This window comes from Varanus komodoensis, unplaced genomic scaffold (assembly GCF_004798865.1).
Source record: "Varanus komodoensis strain SLA01 unplaced genomic scaffold, ASM479886v1 scaffold1, whole genome shotgun sequence".
In the NCBI taxonomy this organism is placed as follows: Eukaryota; Metazoa; Chordata; class Lepidosauria; order Squamata; family Varanidae; genus Varanus; species Varanus komodoensis.
Window position 1 is genome coordinate 38,779,273 of NW_025335268.1, and position 26,303 is coordinate 38,805,575.

Sequence of the window (26,303 nt, forward strand, 5' to 3'; positions counted from 1 at the left end):
CGTGGCGAGGCGAGGCGGGGAAGGGAGGCCAGACCTCGGATGACTCCGGCCACGGAAAAAGTGCCTGCAAAGGCGGGGCCGAGCCAGACGGAGAGTCCCCCTCCCCTCCCCCCCTCCGCTGCACCACAGCTTTGGACCCAAAGCGGCGATGCATCCCAAAAGCCGCCTCAGGTGAACAGGCTGCAGCTCAAGCACGCTGAAGTGGCGGGGAACCCTCAGCGGAAACCTTGCGCCCTTGGAGGCAGGGGAGGTTAAGATCGCGCTCTTGCTTGAAAGGGGTTCCATCCCAAGAAACGTGGCTAGGGTCAGCCTCCATCCGGCGCATGCATACTTGGAACCTAAAGCTTACGAAAAGCGGAGGGCCTTACTTCCAAGGGAAGCGTAAAGGATCTCGGCCGTGAAGACGAATGAGGCGGAATAATTACTCTTTTTGGACTCGGGGTTATGCACTTTTGTTGCGACGTGCTGTCAAGTCGTCCCAGACTATCCAGGATCTGACCTGCTCAGCTTTAGTGGCTTTCTTTATGGAACCGAGCCATCTCATATTCCGACTGCACGTTTAAGACGGGAAAAAGCCCCTGTAATTCCCAGCAAGAGGCTGGCAGCATGAGCAGCTGGAAGGATGCTAGAAGCTGTAACACATTTTCTTTCTAAAGATTCATAGCGCCACAACTGTGGTGAAGGGGAACAGTCAAGCTTTCCTGCAGATGCGTGGCAGAACTATTAGTTTTTTGTACTGGAAGGACAGGAGGCTTCTATTGAGGTTTGGGTTGTGGGCTCTTATTACTCTGGCTGGCCTTTAGCTGTGAACTGCAACAAGCCACCGTTTTCAGTTTTTGACAGCAGTCAACTCGCCTTTTGGCATTGTGGGACACCTAGTTCAGCAGCCTCAGGGAAGGCAGCAGCAGTACTGGTTCCAAATAGACAGTTGCATAACATATGTGGTTCTCAGTGGGTTTTCAAGAAACTTACACTGAATGCTTCTTTATTGAAAAACTGGTTGATACAGCTATTTGGACTATTGTAACGTGCTTTACATGAGGCTGCCCTTGAAGATGCTCTGGACATTGGAATTGATTCAAAATAGAGCTGCCAGGTTGCTGTCTGGGACTGGTAGTTGGGAACATAATATGCTGGTCCTGTATCTGTTACATTGGCTACCGATTGAAGTCCAGGCCTGATTTAAGGTGCCAATGATGACATAATAAAGCCTTAAGCAGTTTAGGGCATGGTTATCTAAGGGAACATCTTCCATATGAGCCTGCTTGGACCTTAAGATCATCTGTGGAAGTCCTCCTCCAAGAGCCCTCTTTGATAGAGGTCAGGGTCTTTTCTGCTATGGTATCCTGATTAGGGAACTAGAGAGGTGTACCTGGTGCAAACACTTTATTTGTTCCTGTGCCAGGCCAAAACCTTTTATCCATCCAGTTTTTACATTGTTAATTGGTATTTTAATTATTTTAGTCTCAAGTACTGTCACTAAGAAGTTTTATTGATTTTTTTACATTGTGTAAACCAGCATTTAATTGTTAATAAATGACAGTATCGAAAAAATTAAACTTTTCTTAAGCAGCTGCCTCTTTTTTGTTTCTGGAATTTTCTTGCATCTATTAGGGATCTTTACTGGTCAGTACCAGTAGGTCTTGTGGCCCAGAGATGCCCGCCTGCTTCCTTTTGACCTTAGCTGTGGTGGTGGTGGTGGTTTTTCCCTCCCAGGTGATGTCTTTTTCTGGGAGGGAGGGAGGGAGGGAGGGAGGATGTGAGGGCTTTCTAGAATTTGGTTCAAATGAGCCAACCAGGAAATGCATAAAGTAACATTTGAAATAAGTTATAAAAAGTTGTTGCAGAGTGATAACAGAATATACCAGTTTGGGTCCAGACTACATGTGGGTAGAAGTCTCAAGGGCAGAGGGATTTTCACTGATCCCTCTTCAGCCCCTGGTCGAAGTGCTCTGGAAGTTAGGAAGTGCAAAGGAAGAAGAAACATCTACATGGGGTGGTGGGCTTAGAATTTGGTTCCTTCTGTGAACATGAAGATCCAACCCACTGTCTTGTTTTGAGTATCCTAGATGGCTAATAGGCTCATGGTATCAAGGCTAGCCATTCCAATGGGGGTGGAGGGACAGAAGCACACAATCAGTAGTTGTATTGTGATGAATCCATGAAAGTAGGTGCTGCAGGTGAAGCAAGTTATTAAAAAGATGGAGATTATTTAAATAATTTCCTGCAAACAAATTTATTTTTTCTAAGCAGCATTTTACTTACATATATTCAGGTCTGGCATGCTTTAAACTCAGCTTTTAAACATAAAAATGAGAAAAGCTTTACTTATGACATCATCTACATGTACATACAGGTTTTTTTTTACATATTCCTTACAAAATGAGTCATGAAAAAGTGCAACGTAGAGGTTGTGTCTCTTACCAATAGAAAATAAAAACTAAAATTATGCAAAAACTAGGAAACAGTGTGAATCCATCCAGAATTTTGAACCCTGTACAGTAGTATAGTGCAGCTACTACCAACAAATACAGAATGAGTAAAACATTAAAAAAACAGTCTTTTACAAGCAATAGTACAATGTTTAAAATAAAACTGCCTACAAAAAGTTATACAGAAGAGCTACACATCTTCCAAAGAAAAATCCATTTTAATAATATGGGATCACAATGGGTATCCTGAGACCTACCCAGTTTGCAACACAGGTTGTATCAATCCCCTGCTGTAAGCATATTTTCTGGGTCTATTGTTTCCATTTTAGTAATAGCTAAAATAGTATCCTTGCATTATCCTTTTTGTTGCTGCCCACTGCTATGAATAGAATAAATATACAAAGGAAATGGGGTTGTAAGCCCCCAATGGTGGATGTAGAAGCCTCCACAAGCTAATTCACCTTTTGAGTACCAAGAAATAGCCTTTCTGGGTATTTGTTTTAAAATACTAAAATAGTTCCACTGATAAGGGAAGCAGAATAAATGTAACCTTCCAAATCAGAGATTACAATATGAAGAAATACACAAAGCAAATGCTGTCTTCAGAGTAACGCATGGCATCTCCAATAGTTCACTAGCCAGGTAAACATATAAAATTCAAACTAAAGGAACATTGGCATTCTTTTGGTTTCACCTTCATATTTTATAAAATCTAGATTTTTAAAAAAGTTGGGAGTAACTTTCTATTTAACTGGTATTTTTTGACAATTCGTAGCACTGGAGAGTAACAACAGAACTAAACTACCAACAAAGCATGAACTAAATAAAAGGTTTCAAGATTATCTTTTCTCAAACTTTTCTTCATCATGTGTGAATTTCACCATCTTGCTTCCCTTCCAGCAAGTCTAAAAGTACCCAATACATATTAATATTTGTTCCTTACAAAGCTACAAATTATAAATTCCAACTTTGTCTCTACTGAGTTCTCATTAGTTTATCTGGTTAACAAATTTCCTTTTCCAGTACAAAGAAAAATAAATGTGCCTATTGTTAATGCATTTAATTTTGCTATTACTATTATTTACATTATTTCACTTGTTTTATTAAATAAAATTGATATTTGCTAATTCTGTATACATTTACAATGTTTCTCATTCATTTTACTAGACATGGGTTGCATTATAGTCAGCTCTTCTGCTAAACCAGGAGAGAGCATTTAAATTCACCTTACAACTGAGAGAAAAGCTCTATATTTTTGACATAGTTTTTCCACAATGAAAAAGCATCTGTATGTAGCTGTGGGGTAATTCAGCATTCATGAATTCTTCTGTACTCATTTCAGAAGAGGAAAATATATATACATGTCAGTTGGAGGATTATGTTAAAAGCATCTATAAAGGCAGCTGCTGACATCTTAAAACTTACGTTACTGTACTTTGAACAGCTTTTTCCAGCTGGTGTTCTTCAGATGCACCGGATTACAAGTTCCAGGATTCTGGGAACTGTAGTCAAAACACATCTGGAGAAGCACCAAGTTAGAGAAAACTGCTAGAGTGAAGTGTACTGAAAGTGGAAACAATGCATAAGAAAGAAGCCTTCTTGGTAAAATGCATTATGCTTTGTATTTATGTTGTCATTCACGTCTAACAGAAAACTGGCTATATGTCATGTATTTGCACAGTTATCTTTTCAAGTAATCCAGGTGAAAGCTGTGCAATGAAGAATTTAATTCACAGCAGCACTGGCAGCAAGAACTACCCCTATTTTGGAATTTAGGACCCATGGATAGTGAAACCTTGACAAAACTACTGAGCACAATAGGGCTCTGCCCCCCAGTGGCCAGTTGTGTTGGCCATGGTGCCTGACCAATGCAAGACTGGTGTCAGTCTCAAGAGGGCTGATGGGCTGGGGCTCCTTCCACAAAGATACGCTGCCTAACCAGAATGTGTGTCCTCACAGAGGACATCCAATAAATGCAGAGATGCCAGTGACATGTTGGCTGGGCGACGTGGTCAGCTTGGGTGTGCCTGCTCGGAGATAGGGCTAGCTGACACATTCCTGATAATCCAGTCATGCATTCAGTATACATGGGTGTCAAATACCTGAATAGGGCTACAAAGTGATCATGGATATCCCACGTAATAAATGGGAGACATGATCTAAAACAAGAAAAGGAATGTGTTTAGCATACTGAAATAAAAGAAAAGCATCATAAATTGAAATGAAAAACTAAAAGGGCCAGAAACACCCTTAGATGGTGTTTAGCACACTGCCAGTGGGCGTTACACCTGCAAGCCATTTCCCAAATATGGAGTTCCAGTTACTCTACAGGCTTTAATTAAGAACGAAAGGTGCTTTTGAAAGCTTTTTCTGCATGATCCCACAATTTCCATTTTGGTCTGTACGACAACTGCACATTTTATTCATCAAAGTTGCTCGGAAAGGTGGACAGGAGGAGGAAGAAATTTTAAGAAATTGTAATGACACTTAATAAGCCTCAATCCAGTCACAGTATTTCATACCTCAGTAAGTAAGCGAGTGGATCTTAGAATACTCTTATCACAGATACTGCACACATCACAGCGTATGTTATAGCCCCCTAACCATACCTTCTGTTTTAGCATTACTTTACATTGCATTTCCACAAAATTCAGAATTCTGGCTCTCATATGTAATGGTCACCACTATCTTACAATGAGGAGAAATGCCAAAAAAATGCAAAGAAAACAAGCCTGTTATCTCAAATCACTCAGTTACTCAACAGTGCAAAACCCGGCCACTTTAACTCTCTTAGTAGACAATAGTTAAAAATAGGGATGCTACAATTTGCATTACGAGTACTGATTGTCCTACTATACACTTTCTCAGCATTAAGGCAGAACAATCAGAAATTTTATAAAATATCAAGCAAAGCTACTTGAGCTAAGACACTGAAATTTCTCCCTTAAGGACTGGACAAGATTCTGCTGATTAGAAGGAGGTACTCGCCATAGGTAGTCATTCAACTTATCTGAATCACTACATGTGCTCAGGAAAGAGTCTGATGGCTTAGCAGAAGCCAAGGGCATATTTTGGCCACTGACAGTTTCTGGAGGAGACGAATGTGCATTTAGTTTTGAGTCCGACAGCTTTGTTTGGTTGTAGAAAGTCTCTAAATCAGAGCCCTCATCTTCAGATTTGATCTCAACATAGTCATCGTCATCGCCTTCTCCATCATCAGTGTCTTTGAAATTAGAAAAGTAGTTCTGGGTAGCTATTTGTGCATTTGACAGCAAGTTTCTGTTAACTCTTAGAACTTTTTGAGAATCTTGCAGAATCATTTCAGATAAATTGTCTGGGATCTGTATGGTGTCATCACACGTTGAAAGGCCTGAAGAGGCACCTGGCTCTGTTTCTTGATAATGGTCAGAGAGAAAGTTCCTGCTTGAATGCAACTGCTTCTTACCCATTTCAGGTGGATAATTGATTGATTCCACAGTCTTGTTGACCACAATTGAGGAAGATGACTGCGATCTGCCGTACATCTGCGCCTTTGCACTGCCTTCCTTTCTCCCCAAAGAATTGTAGATGTGGCTGTGATGCATGTTCTCTTTGTTAGGCTGACTTATAATAGCACTCCACCTTTGTGCAGAAACATGTGGGCGAAGAGGAAGCTGAAGGGAAGGCACAGAGCAGGCTGCTGGCAACTGTTTCATGCCCTGCTTTACACTCCTCTCGCAAGGAGGGCTTTTGGACTTCAGGTGTGGGGCATCTGGCCAAGGAGAGAAGTCAGAGAGCTCTTCATTACTGTATGTTGAGTGCAAAAGCCAGTCTTCTGCTTTTAAGCATTCAGCAGCTAACTGAGATGTTGACACTGGTGAGGAATACCTTATGGCTGGTGATTCCTGATTAGTGACCTTTTGTGATTTAGGTGAGGTCTCCCGAAAAACAATCTGATCATACAATTGTGAATATTCGGCGATTCTGGCGCCTAAAAGAAAAAGAGATGGAATATACGACTGATGCAAGAAAATTCCATACACTGAATCATTCATAAGTGAACGTGAAACTTGAATGCTAGTAAGGGTGCTTTCAGAGGTAACCCCACCACATAGGTTCCCAATCATGGTGGGAGCTAAACTGTCATACTTTCTCTCCTTTGCTCCAGGAGGCTTGGATGGAAAAATCAGAAGTTCTCTGTCCTGTCCCCTGGCATATAGAGGAAATTAGCCAGCTAGCATCTCCTAAGACACTTCTGTGTACCTTCTCCAAAGGCAGAAGCAGTTACTGTCTGCAAGAAATTTCCACAGCTGAGCACCAACATCCTAGAAATTCTGATACCAAAATTTTTCAGGTGGCAGCTCTCTTGAGAGCTGCTTTTTATTTTGGGCAACTAGGTGGGCCAGACCCAAAAAGAAAGCATTTTTTTCTTTTTTTCCTTTTTTGCTTTATTTATTCTCTTACTTTCCAGGATATTCACTATTTTTTCTAGTTAAATTCTACTGCACCTTCCATTCTGTTTTATTTCTCTCATCCACTTGCAATACCACATATATTCTGTGACTGCTAATTGTAACAGTAGCATCTGTGTAAGCTGCTGGGACAGAGGGCAGGCAAGAGCAGTGTGACGGGGCATTACTTTACATTATAAGGCACAGCATCTCTTACAAGGAAGGGATACTGTGATGGAAGGATTGATGATTCCACTGTTTTTACTACAGGGGGTAGAGGAGAAAGCTAGAGAGGGGGTAGGCCTGGCTATAGCAATGACAATAAAATATCATGGTTTTCCTTAAGGAATGGATGCAAAGTAGAGAACAAGAGACAGAAAGAGAAGCTGCAATTCTGGAAGTATTAATAGTTGCAATTTGTTAAGTAAGGAAAGGAGGTAAATGTAGAAGTTGTGATTTCAACTGTGGCAGCACCAATGAGTGCACAGGGCAGCACCTGGGCACTGCTTATTCCTATCCCTGCCCAAGGAAATATTTGGTTTGCTCTATAGATAGGCTGCTCTTGCATCCATGCGCAGTGTAGAAATCTCTCACTTTATAGAGTGAAAAGCAATGTTCTAACACCAGAATTGTACTCAATAAATCAAATTTAGGATACTGGTGCGATTCCTGGCTTTATTTGAAGCAAGCATAAGCAAAATTTGTTTCTTCTGTTATCCTCTAATAACGTTTATTAGTGAAATTGTATTGCACTAGACTGGGACTTGGGAGATCTGAGACACTTAGCCATGAAGTTGGGTGACTTTGGGCCAGTCCGACTTTTGGCCTAACCTACTTCACAAGGTTATTGTAAAAATAAAATGGAGACAGGAGGGTTCTACAGAAAGGGGGGAAAGGTGATATACAAATATAATAGAAGTAATATCAGTATAAATATTAAAGCTAGGGGTTCTCAAAAGTAACCATTCAATCACAGCCTTGTCCATAGATTTACATGGGATATGACTTTGCTATGGCCATTCCAACGACTAGTTTGTCTGGCTACAAGTAAGGACTATTTAAGAGCCACTAACTAAAATCAGCTAAATCAAAGCTAGACCAAGTAAAAATAGGTTTTAATCATCATGGAAGAACAAATGGCACATCTATATGAATTGTATTTTACTCAATCTAATTCAAGGAAATATTAATAGACTAAATACATACAGACATTATCACATTCAAATACTTCTAAGAATGAGAAGAAAACATTGTGAACATACCAATGGCAGGACCGCCTTGCTTCTTCTCTTCCAAAATGGCTGCTAAATCCTTGTGCCTTGATTTCTGTTGCCGATTCAGAAATTGCTCTTGCTCTGGGCTTTTTGCTTTCAAGAGCTGATTTGCCTTCTTAATTTTTTGGCTGTACTGTCTTGCCATCATAAAGACCCGGTTTTTAGTTTTATCCACAGTATCCAATTCGTTGTCAGCACTCTCTGTATTTGCACCACACAGAATGCTACTGGCTGATTCATAAAGGCTGTCTACAAAAGCCATCTCGTTGGAAACTGAAGTTCTGTTGAGATTCACCAGTGAACTTGCTTTACATGAGGCTGCTTCTTCATACTTAAGGTTGGCTTCACTTAACCTGGCTACCTTGTTGGGCAGAGTTTTGGGGAAAACAGGTGTTTGTGGCAGGGAGAGAGTAGAGAGAGAATATTCCACATCTTTATTTAATTCACAAGTTGTTCCACTAGAGGAGTTATTGTCTATATCATCTTTGCAGACAGGAAAAGCTGCAAGGACATGATCTCGGGTCTTTTCTTCATTCTTCTTGATGTAATTCTCTAAGTCATTCCAGATTTCATCTACTTCCTCTGATAACTTATCTGCAGCAGACTTGTGAGAATGTGAATCAGAGTTTGAGGAGCTATCTGCTAAGCGCAAATATTCATGATCTACTGGAACATAATGATATGGATTTTCATCTTCACTGAATTGAAGGCTTTCTTCAGAAACAAATTTCCGGAGGTGGTCACAACATGCAAAATCTGTTTCAAGACCCAGGAAAGTTCTCTTTTTGGAACACTTAAGATTATGACACTTGCAATTCAGCAATGATTGCTCTGGGAGGGCTATTGTATCATAAACATTCTCCTCACTGACCCTTAGATCAAGAGAGCTTGCAGGAGAAGTGCCCCTCCTGGGAATAGTTTCATTCTTGTCCAGCATGGAAGTCCTGCTATGAGATCCTTGTTTTTTCTTGAAAGTCACTTCTTGATCTTGAGTCTCATAGAGTGAGTCTCTAGCTGACCCTTGTGGGGCACGGTCTGTCTCATCCCTTCGAGCGAGACCCATTAATTTCAAATCTTCAAAACTTATATTGTCATACACATGATCTATGTCATCAATAGTCAGTTCTTCTGAAGATTCTGGGTACACCTGCAGATTGTCCATATTGCTCTGAGAGTTTTTCATTTCATTCCAAGAAACATTTTGACTAATATCATTTTTTCTGTATCTTGAACCACATGGAGAAGTTTTACTTTCGCCAGCACTGCTGGCTCGCCTCACTATTCTGTGAGAGTTAGAACTGGAAACATCAGTTGGATGACCAATTCCTACATGCCAGCTGCAAGGGCGGCCTGATGGGACCCTCTCTTCATTAGCCATAGAAGCTAAATTGGATGTAGACTCTGATGGCACAAACATTTGGTAATCATCTTCATCTTCTACATTCTCTTGCAGAGGTCGCCTGCTCGGGAACAAAGCTTGTCGGATCTGATGGTCTGTCCAGATGTTTCTCACAGCATTTGTTCTGCCCAAAATATTCATCATGAATGAGCCATTTTGCATTGCAAACTGCTGAGATGGCTGACCACCTCCGCCACTGGGAAATGGAAGCTTCGTGCTCACTTGGGAAGATGCTTCATCTGCAAGCTCTTTGGAGTTCTGTGAAGATTTGAAATACAGCAAGATGTTACTCCTACAGTCTAACCTACATGCAGAATCATCACCATACATGCTAATAAACCTTAAATTCTTAATTCTCCAAGGGCAGGTCCTTATATAGTTATAGTGCATCAGCCATGCATAACAGGGAGGTGTCTGTAAATCTGAAGGTACCAGAATTACAATGGGTGTGTGTGCACAGAAGCATCAGGGAGAAACAGCAGAATGAGGACAGAGGTTGTTGCGAGGGCACAGAACGCTGACAGAATGTGGGGTGGTGGGTGTGGAGACTGAACAGAACATAGCAGGAAATGGAACAGAATAACCTAGAAAAGGTTGTGGCTGAGTAAGAGCATTCCACACCAAAACATTTGTTTAACCAATATGTATTCTAGCACAGAGTGTGGGAATTACTGGCCTACAAAATACAATTACAGAAATGTGAGAGGGAGTTTCATCTGACTTTCATTAATCAATGTGAACACCTCTTTCCATAGCAACTTCCAATGCTAAGATTATTAAGTAAATGCCCTTCTTCAATAAATCATCATCAGAGCTGAGAGTTATATGTACAGGAGAGAATGGCTTTTTGTAACTAGCGCTTCAGTTATCAACTGCCCTCCCTGTGGGGGTACAATTGATGTCAACAGTGCTGCCCTTTAAGCACCAATGTTTTCATTCAACAGGTATTAATAGTAGTAGTAATAATACACCATAAATAATGTAAACCATATTCATTGTATGTTTATTTACTACTTGGTTTGTTTGTATTGTTTATTGTTGTTTCATTCATTTTTTAATTTTGTAAACTGAACTGAGGTCTTCGATAAAAGGCAGTACATAAATGTTATATGTTAAAGTGCCAAGGATCCTGTCCCTTGTCTGCCATCTGTTGTTGGCTAGCTGTATGGGACCCTATTTTACTAACCCTGCAGTATCTGCAAGACTAGTCTAACTCTTTTGCCTGCTGGGTTCCTTATTTCCTGCAGTATTCCTGACTATCTGAATACCCTGGGCTCTTCTGAAACTTTTGCCTGCAAGGCTCCTTTCCAAGCCTGTTTTCCAGTTGACCATGCAGTGGACTGCCGGTGAGTCATCTTAGCTACCACAATGAAATTTGTTATCTGAGTAGAATCAAGACCCGTGCAAGGGTAGATACACACCTTAATCAACTTCCCACTTTACTTATAGCATTAGCTACACTGTCAAGACTCCATCACCAATCTTTTTCCACATCAGTAGTTAGGAGACTAGTTAATCCTCTATACCTTAAGGAATAGTTGGGATAGGGTTATGCATGTGGAATGATACAGAAAGCTTCTTGCCTCCCTTTTTATTAGGTCTTGTCTTGCATCCAATGTTTGTTTTATTTCTTTGCATTTTATCACCTCATCCAGTTGACATGTCATAAATAAGGATACTCAAGGATCATATAGCTTTTGAAATACCTGAATTTCATATTTGCTGAGATTAACACTTCTTCGTTTCTCAAAGTTTTCAGCAACTTGACTATTTAGTCTTTTGCGGCCTCCTTTTGGTTTCTGCTGTGAATTTTGTTGTATGCTCTGCAGAAAAGAGAAACTGTTAGACTATGACGCACAGTACTTTAAATAGAAAGGGCAGTCAAAGCTAAGTCTGAAAAACAACAAGTAGATAATTGTATTATAATCTGCAGTGGAAAAGACTCTTTCATGGCATTTCTTAAGCTGAACTGAAGTCAGAAAACATTAAGAACATGTGACTTTTGTCACAGAAGACAGTGAATTTGCCTGTTACAAGGTAGATGGCGGACTCTAGGAAGAGCATCCTGGAAACATTATTAATGAATGTACCAGAAAGGTCCACAGGGTTCTATTTTATGCCTCCATGTTTTCCAGCATCCTGACCAAGTTATGCAGAGTTATGGGCTCAGGTGTAACCGATACATGGATAATACCCGACTCTTCCTCTTCTTTCATCTAATGCAGGTAAAGTAGTTGAAGTTCTGAACCAGTGCTTGGGCAAGGAACACAATGGATGTGTTCCTGAACATGGACTCTCAATCAAGACAAGATGGAGATATTATTTTGGGGTGCTTTGTGTTTCCAGCAAGGTAATGTTTACCTTGTACACAAAGCCTCCAAGGGTTGGATGGGGAATTGCTTCCTTGGCACAGCAATTCCTTATCCCTGTCCTAAAGGCATGCCCAGTTCAAGGGCATTCTTAGATCCATCACTGTTTCTAAAGGTGGCTCAGAGTGTCTTTTATCAGCCTGAGATGTATACAACTGACTTTTTTGTGAGCAAAAGGTTTAATATGCTGAACTGTTATGCTTGGTTTCAGTATCAAGACATAAGGGCTGAACAAACAGTTACTATTGCTGTTAAAATCAGGCCGTATTTCTTATTTAGAGTATGGCTGAATAGAGTTTGGTACCATTTGATTGGAAGATAGCTAGTCTAAAGATGGCTTTTAGCTCTGACCTGCAACAGGAGTAGTATGACAGAATGCTGGTCACACCAAAGCTGATTGGCTGGAAGGTTCTGCCAGCAGCAAACGGAAGGATTTGTTGAAAGGCATCTTACAGAGTTTTGTCTGAGTTTTGCTTGGAAGAGATTCACCTATCAATAGAAGAGTGTCTTCAGGGAAGACTGAGAGCCTGAGGAAGACAGCACCACAGCACCTAGACTGGGAAATCAAGCTGGAAGCAGGCAGAGCATCAGGAGGCCGGCAAGTGTGGTGAGAAAGATTCAAAAACCAGCCTTCAGGAAGAATCAAAGCCTAGGTATCAATTGGTGGAGGTATGACGGCAGAGCATCTACCAACCAGATTGAAGACTTCAAGAGAAGTTTAATAAACCATCCATCCCAAGCAGACATCAAACCTTACTGAAATATCAAGCGCTTACTGCAGTGGAGTTTGATAGGGGAATTGGCTTAGGGCAAGGAATAATAGCTTCCATAGTCTGGACTGGCAGTAAAAGTATCAACATAAACTTCTTCTTTGTAAAGTATCCACAAATTTTCAACTTTCTTATTCCATTTCCTTTAATAAAATACTACTTATACATGTACCTCTGATGTTTGTTTCATGGCCAATGACATTATATAATGGGAACCTTTTAAATGAATGAGTATTGATTTATGGTAGTAGTAGACATGAATGTGGGCAAATCTACATGGCGTATCTCCATTTTGTGTCCGTTTCAGTGGCATTGCCCCAGTGAGAAAGGGTTATTTCTTCACAGCCTAATTCAGTGCACCAATTATGACCCCATGTGGACAGAGATAGTCTTGCAAGCTGTTCACGTTCCAGTAACCCCATTTGGATTACTGCAATATGTTATACATGGGCTGCCTTTGAAAATGTTTTAAGACTTTCGATATTTATATAAAAATGACAGTTATGTATAATTATACACAAGTGTTGATGTGCAATGATTTTTGGTAGGATGGAGGTGGCACAGTGAAAGGGTGAAGGCAAGCCTTCCCCTTTTCTGTCCCACATCAACCCTGACTGCTCTTTGGAAGGCCAGATACTGAAGATGAAACTCAAATACTTTGGCCACCTAATGAGAAGGAAGGACTCATTGGAAAAGACCCTGATGCTGGGAACGATTGAAGGCAAAAGGAGAAGGAGATGGCAGAGACTGAAGTGGCTGGATGGGGTCACTGGAGAGGTGGGTGTGGGCTTGGGTGTACTCCAGGGGATGGTGGAGGACAGGAAAACCTGGAAGAATATTGTCCGTGAGGCCATGAAGAGTCGGGTATGATTTTGCAACTGAACAACAACAAATCTCTTCTTTCCCCTTCCTTGTTCCATCTTCCTTAACCTTTCTTTGTCTCACTCTTCCCACCCCCTTGCTCTTTCTCAAACATTATCCTGTGTTCACCATCTGCTTGCCTCCACATTCTCATCACCTCGTCTCATCACAACGTTTCAGGGAGCAACAGGAAGTGCTTTCCAGAGAAGTCCTTTGCCCCTTGTGAAAGGCATTTGCTCCTAGTGCAGTAGTGGAAGAGAATTCTGGAGCAAACTTGGGAGGGTGGTCATTTAGCAGAGAGCAGAAAGACCAGTGGCAAGTCCTGGAAGTTCCTACTATGTGCTTTGAATGACTAACTACACTTGGATACTGAAGTTTAGAAATAATTACTCAGCGCATCTGTCAAAGTGAAGATATTAATCATAAACTGGAGTATAGATAACTATAACAAAAATACTATTTACCTATACTTGACATTCCCGTCGGGACACAGTTATGCATTTATAGATCACATACAGATATTTCTCTCAAATAAAACAAGGAGGTTACCTGTTCCGTCTCTTCTTCATCATCAGCATCAGTCTGATCTGCACCACCTGTGATGGCATTATCCTCTCGATCACTACTGTAGGCTACTTCACTGGAGTCTAGCCCTTTGTGATTCAAGGAAAGTGTCTTCCTGGGGCTTAGGAGAGATTCAGCCTGAGACAGCAAGGCTCCTTCAATGCTGATCCGCTGTGAATGGGAGACGAATGGATATTAATATAATATAATGTAAAGTAAGCATTCCATTTATCAATGAAATGTAGCATTATTATTGTCTACCAATGTAGCATTATCAAGGTGATCAGGTCCCTCCTATCACAATTCAAGGCATATCTAAATTACCCATTTTTTTCAGGAGATTCTTTATGGACAAGAGGAGGTTGATACACTGAACACATGATATATTCTGTTTCTATTCTATTCTGTTAATCTGTATTAAATCATCTTTCTCAAACACTCATTCATACAACTTACATTTCTGTATAAAGCCTGTCTATCACATTTGTCTTTGCCATTATTCTTGTCCCCTCTGCTGTACTCAAGTTGGTACTATTGTGCCTTTTTAAGTCATGAATTTGTGCCATTGCTCCTTCCAAGCATCTAGACAGCTTTGTTTACTAATTTCTCCTTCATAACTGCTTCACTATCCAATATGAACATATCTGTCCTTTTTCCTGCTAGCTCATTTCCATTATTTAGGAGACATACATAAATTTTTAAACTAAATTAAAATGTTTACTCTCTTTGCCTTTATCCATTGGATGGCATGTGAGTTCATTGCTTTAATTTGATTTTTACATTGATGAAATCGAATGTAACATTGATTGTAACATTCTTCAGTGTTTTGTAGTATATGTCTAAAACATTGAAGTCATGGCCAATTTCCAAAAAGATTAAAAACCTGAGCCTGCATTTCTCAGAAAGTAATGCATAGGTATAGGAAAAATGTGGCTTAGTAGGGCTCTGAAGAGACCATGTCTAGTAAAATGTCAGAACTTAAAGGCAGCTGGAGAATCTATAATTGCATTGCTTCCTAGCCGCCGGTTCTAATGCCCATCGTTTTGTCTTGTGCGCTTAAAACCAGCATGATAGAATGGATGACAGACTTGGAAATAAGACATACCTGACCCATCTACATTCTATCTCCACCCATTCTTGCATATTTCCTTTCATGTTAATGGTGCCTGCATAGGAAAACATCTTAGCTGGGTTGTTGCCGTGTGTGAGAGAAAGAGAGGGAGATGGGGAGAGAGAGAGAGAAATCTTCTTGGATTTTCTACCTCAGGCATCAAAAAAGATTTCTGCCTTTCCTGTAGAGATTTCCAGATGTACTCCAAAGCAGAACAGAAAGTCTACTAAGACCATGAAAGCCACCAGGTGGCAGGCAAAGACAGGAAGTATTAATGCTATTTTCTATTCTAAATGTAAGAACTCTTTATATGTATTTTAGGTTCTTAACTATGTTGTTTATATATAGATTAAATAATGCAGGAGCCAGGACACAGCCTTGTTTGACTGCCTTTGTGCAAAGCACAGATCCAGTGAGTTGTCCGTACAACACAACTTCAGCCAAGTGTTGTTATATAAGCATATAATCAAAAAGAGATTATAGTTGTCTATAGTTAGAAGATTTAATTTGTCCCAGAGCCTAGTATGGGAAATTTAGTCAAATGCATTCCTCAGACTGATAAAAGCTCCATACCAGGGAGCTCCAGGGAGCACCACCTGGTCTCCCTGAATATTTATCAATTAAATTAGCTAGCACAAAGCAGCGCTCTACCATGGATCTACCAAGTCTGAATCCTGCTTGCTCATCTGCCTGCATATTTTCATCAGTTATCCAGTCAATTAGCTTGTAATAAAGATGTCTTGCATATAATTTATTACATTTATACATAGCAAACTAATTGGGCAATAATTTGCTGGATCCAATGTGAGGCCTTTTTAAAATATGGGAACAGCTAACGCAGTATTCCAAGCAGTTTCCATGTTGAATCAATCCATGTGAATAAAACTGCCAGGAGGGGGACTCATCAATCAATATAGGATTTCAGAATTTCTCAAGGCAAAAAATCAATGCCTGGTGCTTTGTTACTTTTTAGCTGAAGAATAAGGTTCTTAACCTCAACCAGTTTTACTGGTGGCCACTCTGGTAAGTTTCCTAGAGCTTCCATAAACTGGGTGGTATCCTCATCAGGCCTCTGATACAGTAAGCAATAATACTGCATCCACTCATTAGGTCCAATAGTGCATAGCGGGACCATGCAACCATTTCCTCGCAAACCTGCTATTATACACCAAAATAGGTAGGTATTCCCATAATGAGAAGCCTTTACAACATGTGTCATGCTTGTTTCTCAGCTAGTTTTTTTTTCCTTTTATCAGAAGTTTATACTTGTGTCTAAGGGAAACATATTCATTAGTCAAAAGGCCGCAATTGGAATACCTCTATTTAAATTGGGTCTTACCAGCTGTCTTTTGGCTTGTTTACACTCATTTTCAAACCAGCTATAAGATGCTTGAGTCATTATTCTTCCTATTAAATCTCAATTGGTAGTGCAATCTATCAGTCATAGTATTATATAGATCTATGGCCTCAGACACAGAAGTAGTAAGATCGCAGCATGGATGGCTAATAGGTCCTCCATATGTAGAATTATGCAAATTATTGCAAATCACAGCTGGTGTCCACTTAATTCTTCTGCCAGTAGTTACACTAGATTGGCATTAGAGATGTGTTGGGTTTTTGGATAAGATCGGTTATGTTCGGGCCATGCTAGTATCATTGTTAAAGGAAGATGACCACTTTCTATATTAAAACCAACCTCAGACTTAGTGATGTACTTATACACAACGTGAGATATTGTGGCATAATTGATCATACTATCTCTAAAACCAGTGAAATGGCTATATTCTCTAGGCCAATCACCCTTTGCTGTACCATTTAAAACAATCAAATCTCTCCTTTTTACAAACTGGACTAAGCAGAACACTAGATAATTGTATCTAATATCCTTGGAATACTGAGAGAAACCACATACTGGGAAAACATCTGACTCCAGAATTTGTTCATAATGGTTATACAAGCTCACATCATCAACAGCGTTGAAATCTCCACCAATGTTAAGTACTGTATCAGGATCTGACAGTTGAGGAGAGTCAATATAATTCTCAAATTCTACCCAATTAGCAATTAACAGTGATTTTTTTTTTTTTTTTTTTTTTGAACAGGGTGATATATAGACATTGACCAGCATGAGATAAGTTTTCAGGAAAATAACATAAACAGCGGTTGTAACAGAACTTAATGGGTTAGCAGCTGTTGTGGTTACCGCCAACTTTGTGGAAGTAAAGCAAGCTAGTCCACCACTGTCCCCACCACCTCTATTAGGGGAAATAGCTGGTGGAGAAAAGCGTTTGTAAGATTAAGTGTTATAGGTTCACAGTGTCAAGTTTCCTGCAGCAAGATGAAGTCAAAGCATTCAATGTAATTCAATCATTGTATATTGTATATAGTTTACCTTTTGCATGTCTGAATCCATTTCTGAAATGAAGAAAAATACAAACAATGCTAAGTATTGAAAAATCACTTGATAATGTTGGAGAGTCAGTGATAACAAAGGATAATTAAGGGCTCGTCCAATGTGGTGGCTCGTAACCCTGAAAACTCTGAAGACTATGGGAATCCAAAGAAAGGCAGCCTCAGCCCCTCCTCCTTGCAAGCAAGGAGACAATCTTGCTTTCCTCCACCCTCCAACACATGTATTTTTATTTATTTGTTTGTTTATTAGATGCATATCATGGCTTTTTCTCTTTTAAAGAATTCAAGGAGACTTGCATCGTTCTTCTCCTCCTGCTTTCTCAATCTTATTCCCACAGCAACAACCCTGTGAGGTAGGTCAGGCTGAGAGTCTGTGACTGGCCCAGAGTCATCCAGTTGATTCCATGGCTGAGCAGGGCTAGCACCCAGATGCCCAAGTCCCAGACCCCTGCTCTTAACCACTGCACCACATCAGCTCAGTGGCGAGTGGCTGATGACCACTGAGGAGGAGGAGCTGGAGGCCCCGCTGAGATTCCTCATTCCCGCAAAGCCTCACTCCTTCCCCACCCTGGCCCTGAAGAGGCACAGAAACAAGCTGCCCCAGCGTCAAGGATGGAGAGGAAACATGCTGATTTCAGGGCCTCAGCTCCGACTTCTGAGTGCTTTCCTGAGGTCAGAGCTGGAGCTCCACATTTTCCTATGGCAATCTAGTGAGCATTTAGTGGCCTCAACAGGGACTGAGTCAAAAGCATAGACACTTATGTATGACCTTTTTCTCAGTAAGAAACTGCTCCATCTTTGGGAGTAAGAAGGGACTCAGAAAGGGGCAGAAAGAGCCAGTGAAGGATGCTATTCATCCTTTTCCAATAACTGCGAGAGAGAAAGGGGGCAAGATTATCACCAAGAGGCAAACAGAACCAGTGACGTGGCTGCATCTTAACAAAATGTCTACATTCAATGACCAGTTGCAGTCTCTCTTGTTTTTTGCTTCCCTTATTCTTTAAACAAAACGATATGGGTTTTATTTTTGATTGCAGCAGTTTTGATGGATTAAATCCACTTCCACCAGTTAAGAGCAAGTAGAGAGAAGCACTTTAGCCAAGTTAACAGCAAATACAGATGAGCACAGAGAAAAAAGTTTGCAAACTATGGAGCCAAAACGCCATGAGGTGCAAGGGAACCATAGGATTATCTTTCACATGTCTATGTACAGCCAAATGTATATTAAGAATGAACCAGTACCAAGAATGGTCACTGGTAATAATGCTTACTAATTTTAGCAATAGTGTTCAACATTACTATGCTCATTTTTACACCTTTTCTAAAATGTAAGTGGCTGTTATTGCAATTATAGATTGAATCCCACTAAATATTATATTATTAGAGAGCCAGTGTGGTGCAGTGGTTAAGAGCATAGGACTGGGACTCAGGCGATCTGGATTCAAGTCCCCGCTCAGCCATGGAGCCAACTGGGTGACTATGGGACAGTCACAAACTCTCAGCCCAACCTTCCTCACAAGGTTGTTGTTGTGGGGATAGGATGAGGAGGAGAATGATGTAAGCTGCCATGAGCCCTTTGTAGGAAAAAGGTAGGATATAAATCGAAAAATAAAAATAAAAAAATAAATATTTTGCCTGAATAGGAATTCAACTAAATAAAATTCTCAAATTCTCATTCAGTGGTTTCATGCTACAGCTTCCTTTCATAGTCTTTCTTGGATATACTGTAATGACAAGTGTCTGGAGAACCTGTAATATTCTCACTCTCATTTTGAAGGTTGCCATTTGTTTACACCAGGTTTCTGAAAATGTTTGCTACAGAAGTAGCATGAGTTTTCTATGGAATGGAGATTAATAAAATATATTACATATGAGGATACTCACCACTTGGTTTTATAATTTTATGAGTTCTGGATGAAGGTTCTAGAGAGAAAACGCATTTATTTAATATAGCTATACCATCATGTGACCTATTATAAAACAAATATTATAAAAATAACAACATATTTAAACCAACAAATAAGAATAGTAGCCAGCACAGATAACTGTGTAATATAGATAACTGTCCTAACCATTAATATATTCTATTCTATGCAAAAATTACCTTTTCTAGTGTTATTCTAACATTATTTGGATTGCTTAACAAGATTTGAATGAAAAGCCCAATACTGATTTCTAGATTTAGTTTTAAATCTGTATCTAATTAATACACTATCTAATACCCCTTTCACATAAACTTCTTTAAACCTAATTATATTTATCATCCACAAACATTGTGGAAAACTTAAAAAATTGATTTGAGGAGGTTCTTTTTTTAATGCCACCAAGATATTACCTGATTTCCTTCTCATCCTCTGTGGGGTGATCCCTTGTTTAGAAAAACTTGATGCTTTTATTTCTCCTTCTGGGCTATAGTGAAAACCTGGGTGGTCTAGAAACAAATCAGAGAACTATTGTTTAAGTTTCCTTTAACATATGGAGGAGCATCTTAGGATTGGAGTTATGTATTTTCCTAAAGTATGACCGAGATATAAAATAATGGTCCTACAGACAGTAGCAGGGTTGGTTTTTAATGGCTAGGGACACTTGAGAATAGGTCCAGCTTGCTTTCTCACTGTGTCCAAGAGCACTCCTTGGTTTTCTGTCATATTACTGAATGGCTTTGCCAAGTGTGGCCCAAGCACTAAAGCAAACTTACTACCTGGCTTGGGTGCTGATGTTCCAGAAGTGTGTATCTCAGCTAAGTAAATGACTCACAAGAATAGAAGAGGCATGTGGCAACTTATTGACTAAGTAATATTACTGATGAACTAATATAACCACGCTAGATTATCTAATATGCTATTCTATGCTATTCAGCATGACCTTTGGTACAACCACAGAAGAAACTTTTATTGCCACGACCTAATAGATAGCTTTGGTCCACCCTATGGCTGTCATTCACTCATGCAGGGAAATAGAGAATACCACACAAGGGAACACCATGGCCAAAACCACAGGCAGGATCAGACCTTATTCCACAGGGTGAAGCCAGCTCCTTCTCTCTCTCCTACACCCATTTTGGGCGTAAGAGAGAGATGCCCCTGTCAAAACATTCCTGCAGTATAAAAGATTCATCTGCGTGTAAATAGAAGCATAGATAGTAGAGTTGGAAGGGGCCATGAAGGCCATCGGGTCTAACCCCCTGCTGTTGCAGGACACCACGTTACACCATCCCACTCAGATGGCTGTCCAGTTTCTTTTGGAATGTCTCTAGTGTGGGAGAGTTTTGGCATATAGAGCCAAAACTGCCTATCACATAATTTTACTAAATCTCAATAATGACAAGGTCAAAAATTCATTTAATAGGGTTAAAAAATAATTTCACTTCAGTTTCAAAGTGATACAATAACATGATAATAGCACTACTGAGCATGTTGACAAAATACGACAGTGGAAGAGTCAAACAGCAGTAGAGACTGTGCACTGTGCCACTGGAAAACGGGATGTAATTAAAGGGTGGGGAGGGAAAAAACCTTTTCTAATGGTTTTGATATGTGAAAAAATAGCTCTAACACACAGCCTCTCTAGCATGAACGAACTCTTTTTTGCAGACCAGTGTACCACAATGGATATAACCATTCTATAGTGGCATGAGTGATTAAAAAGCATCTGAACTATTGGACAGTCTTTGTTCCATTGGCAAATTAGTATTCGTTATTTTGCATTATTCATATTATTCAGAGTGTTTATGTTACTGAATAAAACTGATACCAGCAGTAAGGATCCTAATTGGCCACCAGTGCTTATTTACACAGTTGCTGACAAACAAGTATAGGATATTGAGGTTTGATTTTTTAATGTATGGAAATAAGAATAATTCAGAACGCATATATGCAGTATTGTATAAAGCTGGCAAACGGAAGTTTCAGCCTGCGATAGATGAAATAGCAATAGAGAGCATGGTGGCCAATATTGTTGGTGTCTTGTCGCATCAAGTAGTGCCTGACTCATGGTGGCCGTATGAGTGAATCTCCTCCAAATTGTCCTGTCCTTGACATTCCTGCTCAGCATTTCGAGGCCGTGGTTTCCTTTATGGAATCAATCACTCATATTTGGGACAACTAATATTTCTATATCCTGTTGGCTACTACATATTTTTCCTTCACACTATTTACTTTCACCAATTTCAAAAAAATAAGAAAGCAAATTATTTAAACAAAACATACTTACAGATAGCATCCATTTCAAGAATTGCTTGCTTGGCCTAAAAAAAAACAATAGAAGACAAATAGCATGAATTACATAGATCTAATACATGTGCCCATTTATCTTTGACACTGGGTAGAATCTTGACAAACCTTTGTGTCCCAAAAGCAGTGTTTGTTACGAAAATGTGAATGCAAGGAGGATTTATAAAATAGAAATGGCAGATGGGCACTTCCCCCTCCCAAAATAAGCACCTTCTCAGTACCATTTTTCCACTAGCCAGACTTATTTCCCGAATAAAACAAAAATATAGGTTAAGAACAGTCTGAGAGGCATTTGCTGTGAAAAAAAATTAGCTGCAAAATACTTTTAAGTGCTGCCCACTTGCGTTTACCTCAATTCTTCCCAGCCAATGCTCCCTGCTCCTACAGTAGCATTATCCAGAAAACAAAACTGGTAACCTTAAATTTGCTTTATAATACATAGTTTCACTGTAAGTCCTATGCACAACTCTCACTTCTACTAGTCAGCATTATTGTTATATCCATAAAAAGGATTCAGGGCACACAGAAAGAATCCAGCTCCTTGGTCCAGCCCTGACAGAAGGGTTCTGTTCCAGGATTGCATGTGGGAGAGACGGTGCTTCCTCAAAAGTGCTTAAATCTAAGTACAGACAATTATGGGCTGGATCACTGCTAAACATGGACAGCATCTGTTGTCTCACTGAAAGCAGCCAGGCCTCCTCTGCATTCAATCCAGTCTAATGTTCTGGGTTTATTGCAATATATATGTGGGGAGAGGGGCTTGCTAGCAATACAGTCACCAACAGAGATGCAAGAAAGCTTTTGCCTGTGCAAGGGCTTTATATGTGCAGCCCAGCGAGTGCATGCGAGTCCGATTGCTTTCAGTGGTACCTAATTCAACGAGACACATTTTGAATAAATGAGTCTACAGGGCCAAACAAAGGCAACTGCTCTTCTCTAAAAATAGCATATTATGAAAAAAATCAAAGAATACATACAAATATTTATTATCTAAGAAAGCAATGCCAATATTCTGTACAATAAGCCTGCCTGAGTGGGATGTTAGCTCAGCACAAGTGCTGCTCATGCCCTTGAGAAGATTGAAGACATGAAAAGATCGACTGCCCTTGCCTGTCAATATTGTGCTGCAGCAGCTTCATAAAAATGTTTACTTGTTTTTCCCACTTCTCATCACTGAAAGCATTTTCTCTTGCAAAAATTAGATCTTGAATTTGTGAGAGTATAGAGTAGGCTAGGAGTGGGCAGCCCCTGGTCCTCTAGATGTTATGAGACTTAAACTCCTATCAGCTCCAGCCAACTTGGCCATCAGCCAGGGCTGATGGCGGGACAGCCTTAACTATAGCTAAGGGACTACAGGTTCTCCATCCTGGAGCAGACTGGTGCTCACAACTAGTGCCACAATGCATTTGAATCTTTGCAGTACTACTGAAGATAGCACCAATTTACTACTTTATTTTATTAACTAATAGTATTCTTTCAGAATAGAAAAAGCAGGATAGAAATACTACAAGCTCTTAACTTGGAAACATTCTAAAGATTGCTTAAGGAAGAATTTGTAGAAGTCGGAGTCCCTGCTGTGATGTGACAGGCCTGGAGAGGCGTTTGATGAAGTTGCAGCTCTTTGCATCTGACACAGCATTGAATAGCTGGCATTCCTTCTGAAGTTTTGGCCAACCACTCCCATCAGCCCTAACTAGTGAGGGATGCTGAGAGTTGCAGGCCACAGCATCTGGGAGAAGACATGTTGACCATCCCCAGTATAGCTAACAGGGAGTGAGCGAGAGAGACACACCCATATACTGGGTGTCTTATTTACCCAGCAGCAGCTCTTAAATAACCCATGGGCTGTTGTTGGGTTATCTGAGGGCTCAAATCTATCAAGCCCCACTGTCCTGGCTCGCACGGTGCAGCAATCTGCCCTGGAAAGTGTTATTCAGTCAATTTTGCTGGCATGCACAGCCAAGGAAACAAGGCTCCATGGTTTATTTTCCCCATCATGATCATGTGAACAAGCCAGTATAAGGCATCTTCTTATCTTCTTCTATTCTTCCTTTGTTCGTATTGTCAGTGTGATAATTCCTGTTTCATTCACAGCAAGAGGACAGAAAAAGGCAGACTGAGTTGCAAGAATACTCACATGCAACCTGAAAGATAAGGTTGATTTGTGCAATGCACTCCACATTTGTCATGATATGGCTACACAGATGCATCTCACTAGAGAAAAGTCAATACTCCAAAATCAAAGTTGTTAATATTTTACCTTAGCTGGGATTTTGGCAGGGTGGTTTTCTAGAATTAATCTTTTCAAGTGAAGAATCCAAAGACGCTTCTCTTGCTGTGATTTAGCCTGTTGTAAAATGACAATACAAAAAGGTTATGGCTAAAGATATGATGAACAAAGAACAAAATGCAGTGGGGAAATCCAGCAGAATCATTTGGTTGAGTGTTAAGCAGGCTCTGACTCCTAGTGAAAGAACAGTGCTTCCCTGAAACAAAGCTAGAATTCCCTTGACTCTTCCAATCACCAGAAGGTATTGCTATTATATTTTATCATCATTCTTATTCTATCTCTATTAACTTCTGTACTTCCTATACTGCTTTTCTACTGCCAAAAATGCAATGCAGGGTAGCTCACAACCATTTAACACATTTGACAAAATTATAACACTCCAAAGCATACCTAACATGGAAACAGGCTGAGTATTTTAATACATTTTAATAATAAGTCTCTATATTTGCATGACCCAGTTGCTTTCTGGGAAAAGCTATTCCTCTATCCCTCTTTCTCTCTTCACAAGGTACTTATACTGCCCCTTTGAACATATGAAGCTATAGAAGAGCACATAATTAGTTTTGCATAACCAATACAGCATGCTGTGCGAAGCGGGGAGAGCTGAGAACAATTTGACTGAAAGGTGGGGTATAAATCTTTAAACTACGCAGTAATATTTCTGAATAGATCTGCTTACAGAGACAATTCCAATCACTACTTGAAATGATGGGTAGCAAACTTATAACACAAAACACTGTGTGATATGAAGCCATGTTTAAATAGTAATTATTCAGTCACGGTAACCTATAAAGCAAATAGCATTTGATATTGCCTTAGAGTGTAAGGGAAAAAAAGTCCTGTTCTCCACATTCTCCAAATCCAATTCCATCAATTATTTTATTCTCTAAGTTACAGAAGTTTTTCAGACCTTTAAACTGACCTATGGATTCAGAATGAAATGAAATAATGGATTTCCAAAACATCAACATCAGTTTCAGACACAAGAACAGCTTTCTAAATACGAACATTTCCATGTGTCTAAGAGGGAATAAAACACAACTCAGTATTTTAAAAGTAATGCCAATTCATTCTGTATGACTGTATTTTTCTCCAAAATGGCAGCAAGGGCCAAAAGAAAAGAAAACAGAAACATACTTTCCTGCTCAAAACCTTGGAATAGAGGGATAGAAACTGCAGTGACAGTTCATGGTATAACATATAAAGAAAAACAATCCTATAATGGCATGCTTCACAATGCATTCACTGTATTGTCACATTGAAGTACCTGAACAGTATGTTGCATCTTCGGATTTTTGTAGTGGAAGACACTAAAGCTAAGAGGTTCCTTTGGTATTACTTCCACCAGCATGAGATTGCCACACTGCAACAGAAAGAAGCATTTGTCAATCAGAGGAAGAGCATTAAAGAAAATCTGGCATCTTGATTAAACGTTTTTTCTATTTTGCTGGTTTAGAAATATCCCATTTCTTCTTCCTTGAAGCACATGGACTGCCAATTCCCACACAGTGTTCAGTCTGACATACCAGTATATGAGCTTTGTAGGTAAACATCTCTTCTCTCTTCTTCGTAATCAGGAGAAGTTTATCAAAGAGGAACAAAGTACGCTCATTTTTGGCTCTCTGGATGCGGAATGTTCCTTCCAAAACCAGCTCCCCATAACTAGCAAGGTCTGGTCCTTTCCAGTTGGTGAGTAAGCTCTGTATCTCCTGCAAGTGGGAGGGAAATGCAACAAGCATGTTAAAAAACTTCAAACCATCTCACAGGATATCATCGTGTGGCAAGGGCCATGTAAAGAGGCCATTTATGAATAGCAATTCCACAGTCATTTCATCATCAGTTACAGTGAAAAGCACTCATCCTGTGATGGACAAATGGAAATCTATTTCTAAATGCCATAGTATTGGCAGGGAGGCAAATTAGGAAACAGAGCCAATTTAGACGTACCCATTGCACTGCCCCCCAATTATTTCATGCAGTCCCCAAGGGATGCTGCGTGAGGCCACTGGAACAAAGAATGAGTGCTTAGCAGGCAACAGCAGTGAGTAAAACAACATTGCAAGTGGAGGGAAAGGGAAAGGAAGGAATGGCAAAATGGGGTGGGGGGAGGCATCTGCAATCAAATGGTCTTTGGAATCGCAGTGCTGAGCTGAGCTGAG

The 26,303-nt window shown here is 40.1% G+C and overlaps 1 protein-coding gene across 1 annotated transcript in view; it reads right to left on the bottom strand.

The window, feature by feature from the left end:
- Positions 1-2,078: 2,078 nt before the first annotated feature.
- Positions 2,079-26,303, bottom strand: part of PLEKHG1 (pleckstrin homology and RhoGEF domain containing G1) — a 139,382-nt gene continuing 115,157 nt past the window's right edge. The window contains exons 9-19 of the mRNA XM_044422818.1: positions 25,671-25,853; positions 25,412-25,507; positions 24,115-24,201; positions 21,835-21,868; positions 19,958-20,053; positions 19,507-19,545; positions 17,603-17,625; positions 14,085-14,270; positions 11,242-11,358; positions 8,125-9,793; positions 2,079-6,402 (exon numbers count right to left, since the gene is read on the bottom strand). Coding sequence (XP_044278753.1) covers positions 5,336-6,402; positions 8,125-9,793; positions 11,242-11,358; positions 14,085-14,270; positions 17,603-17,625; positions 19,507-19,545; positions 19,958-20,053; positions 21,835-21,868; positions 24,115-24,201; positions 25,412-25,507; positions 25,671-25,853 — 3,597 coding nt within the window. The 3' untranslated portion in view covers positions 2,079-5,335. The remainder of the gene's footprint in view (positions 6,403-8,124; positions 9,794-11,241; positions 11,359-14,084; positions 14,271-17,602; positions 17,626-19,506; positions 19,546-19,957; positions 20,054-21,834; positions 21,869-24,114; positions 24,202-25,411; positions 25,508-25,670; positions 25,854-26,303) is intronic.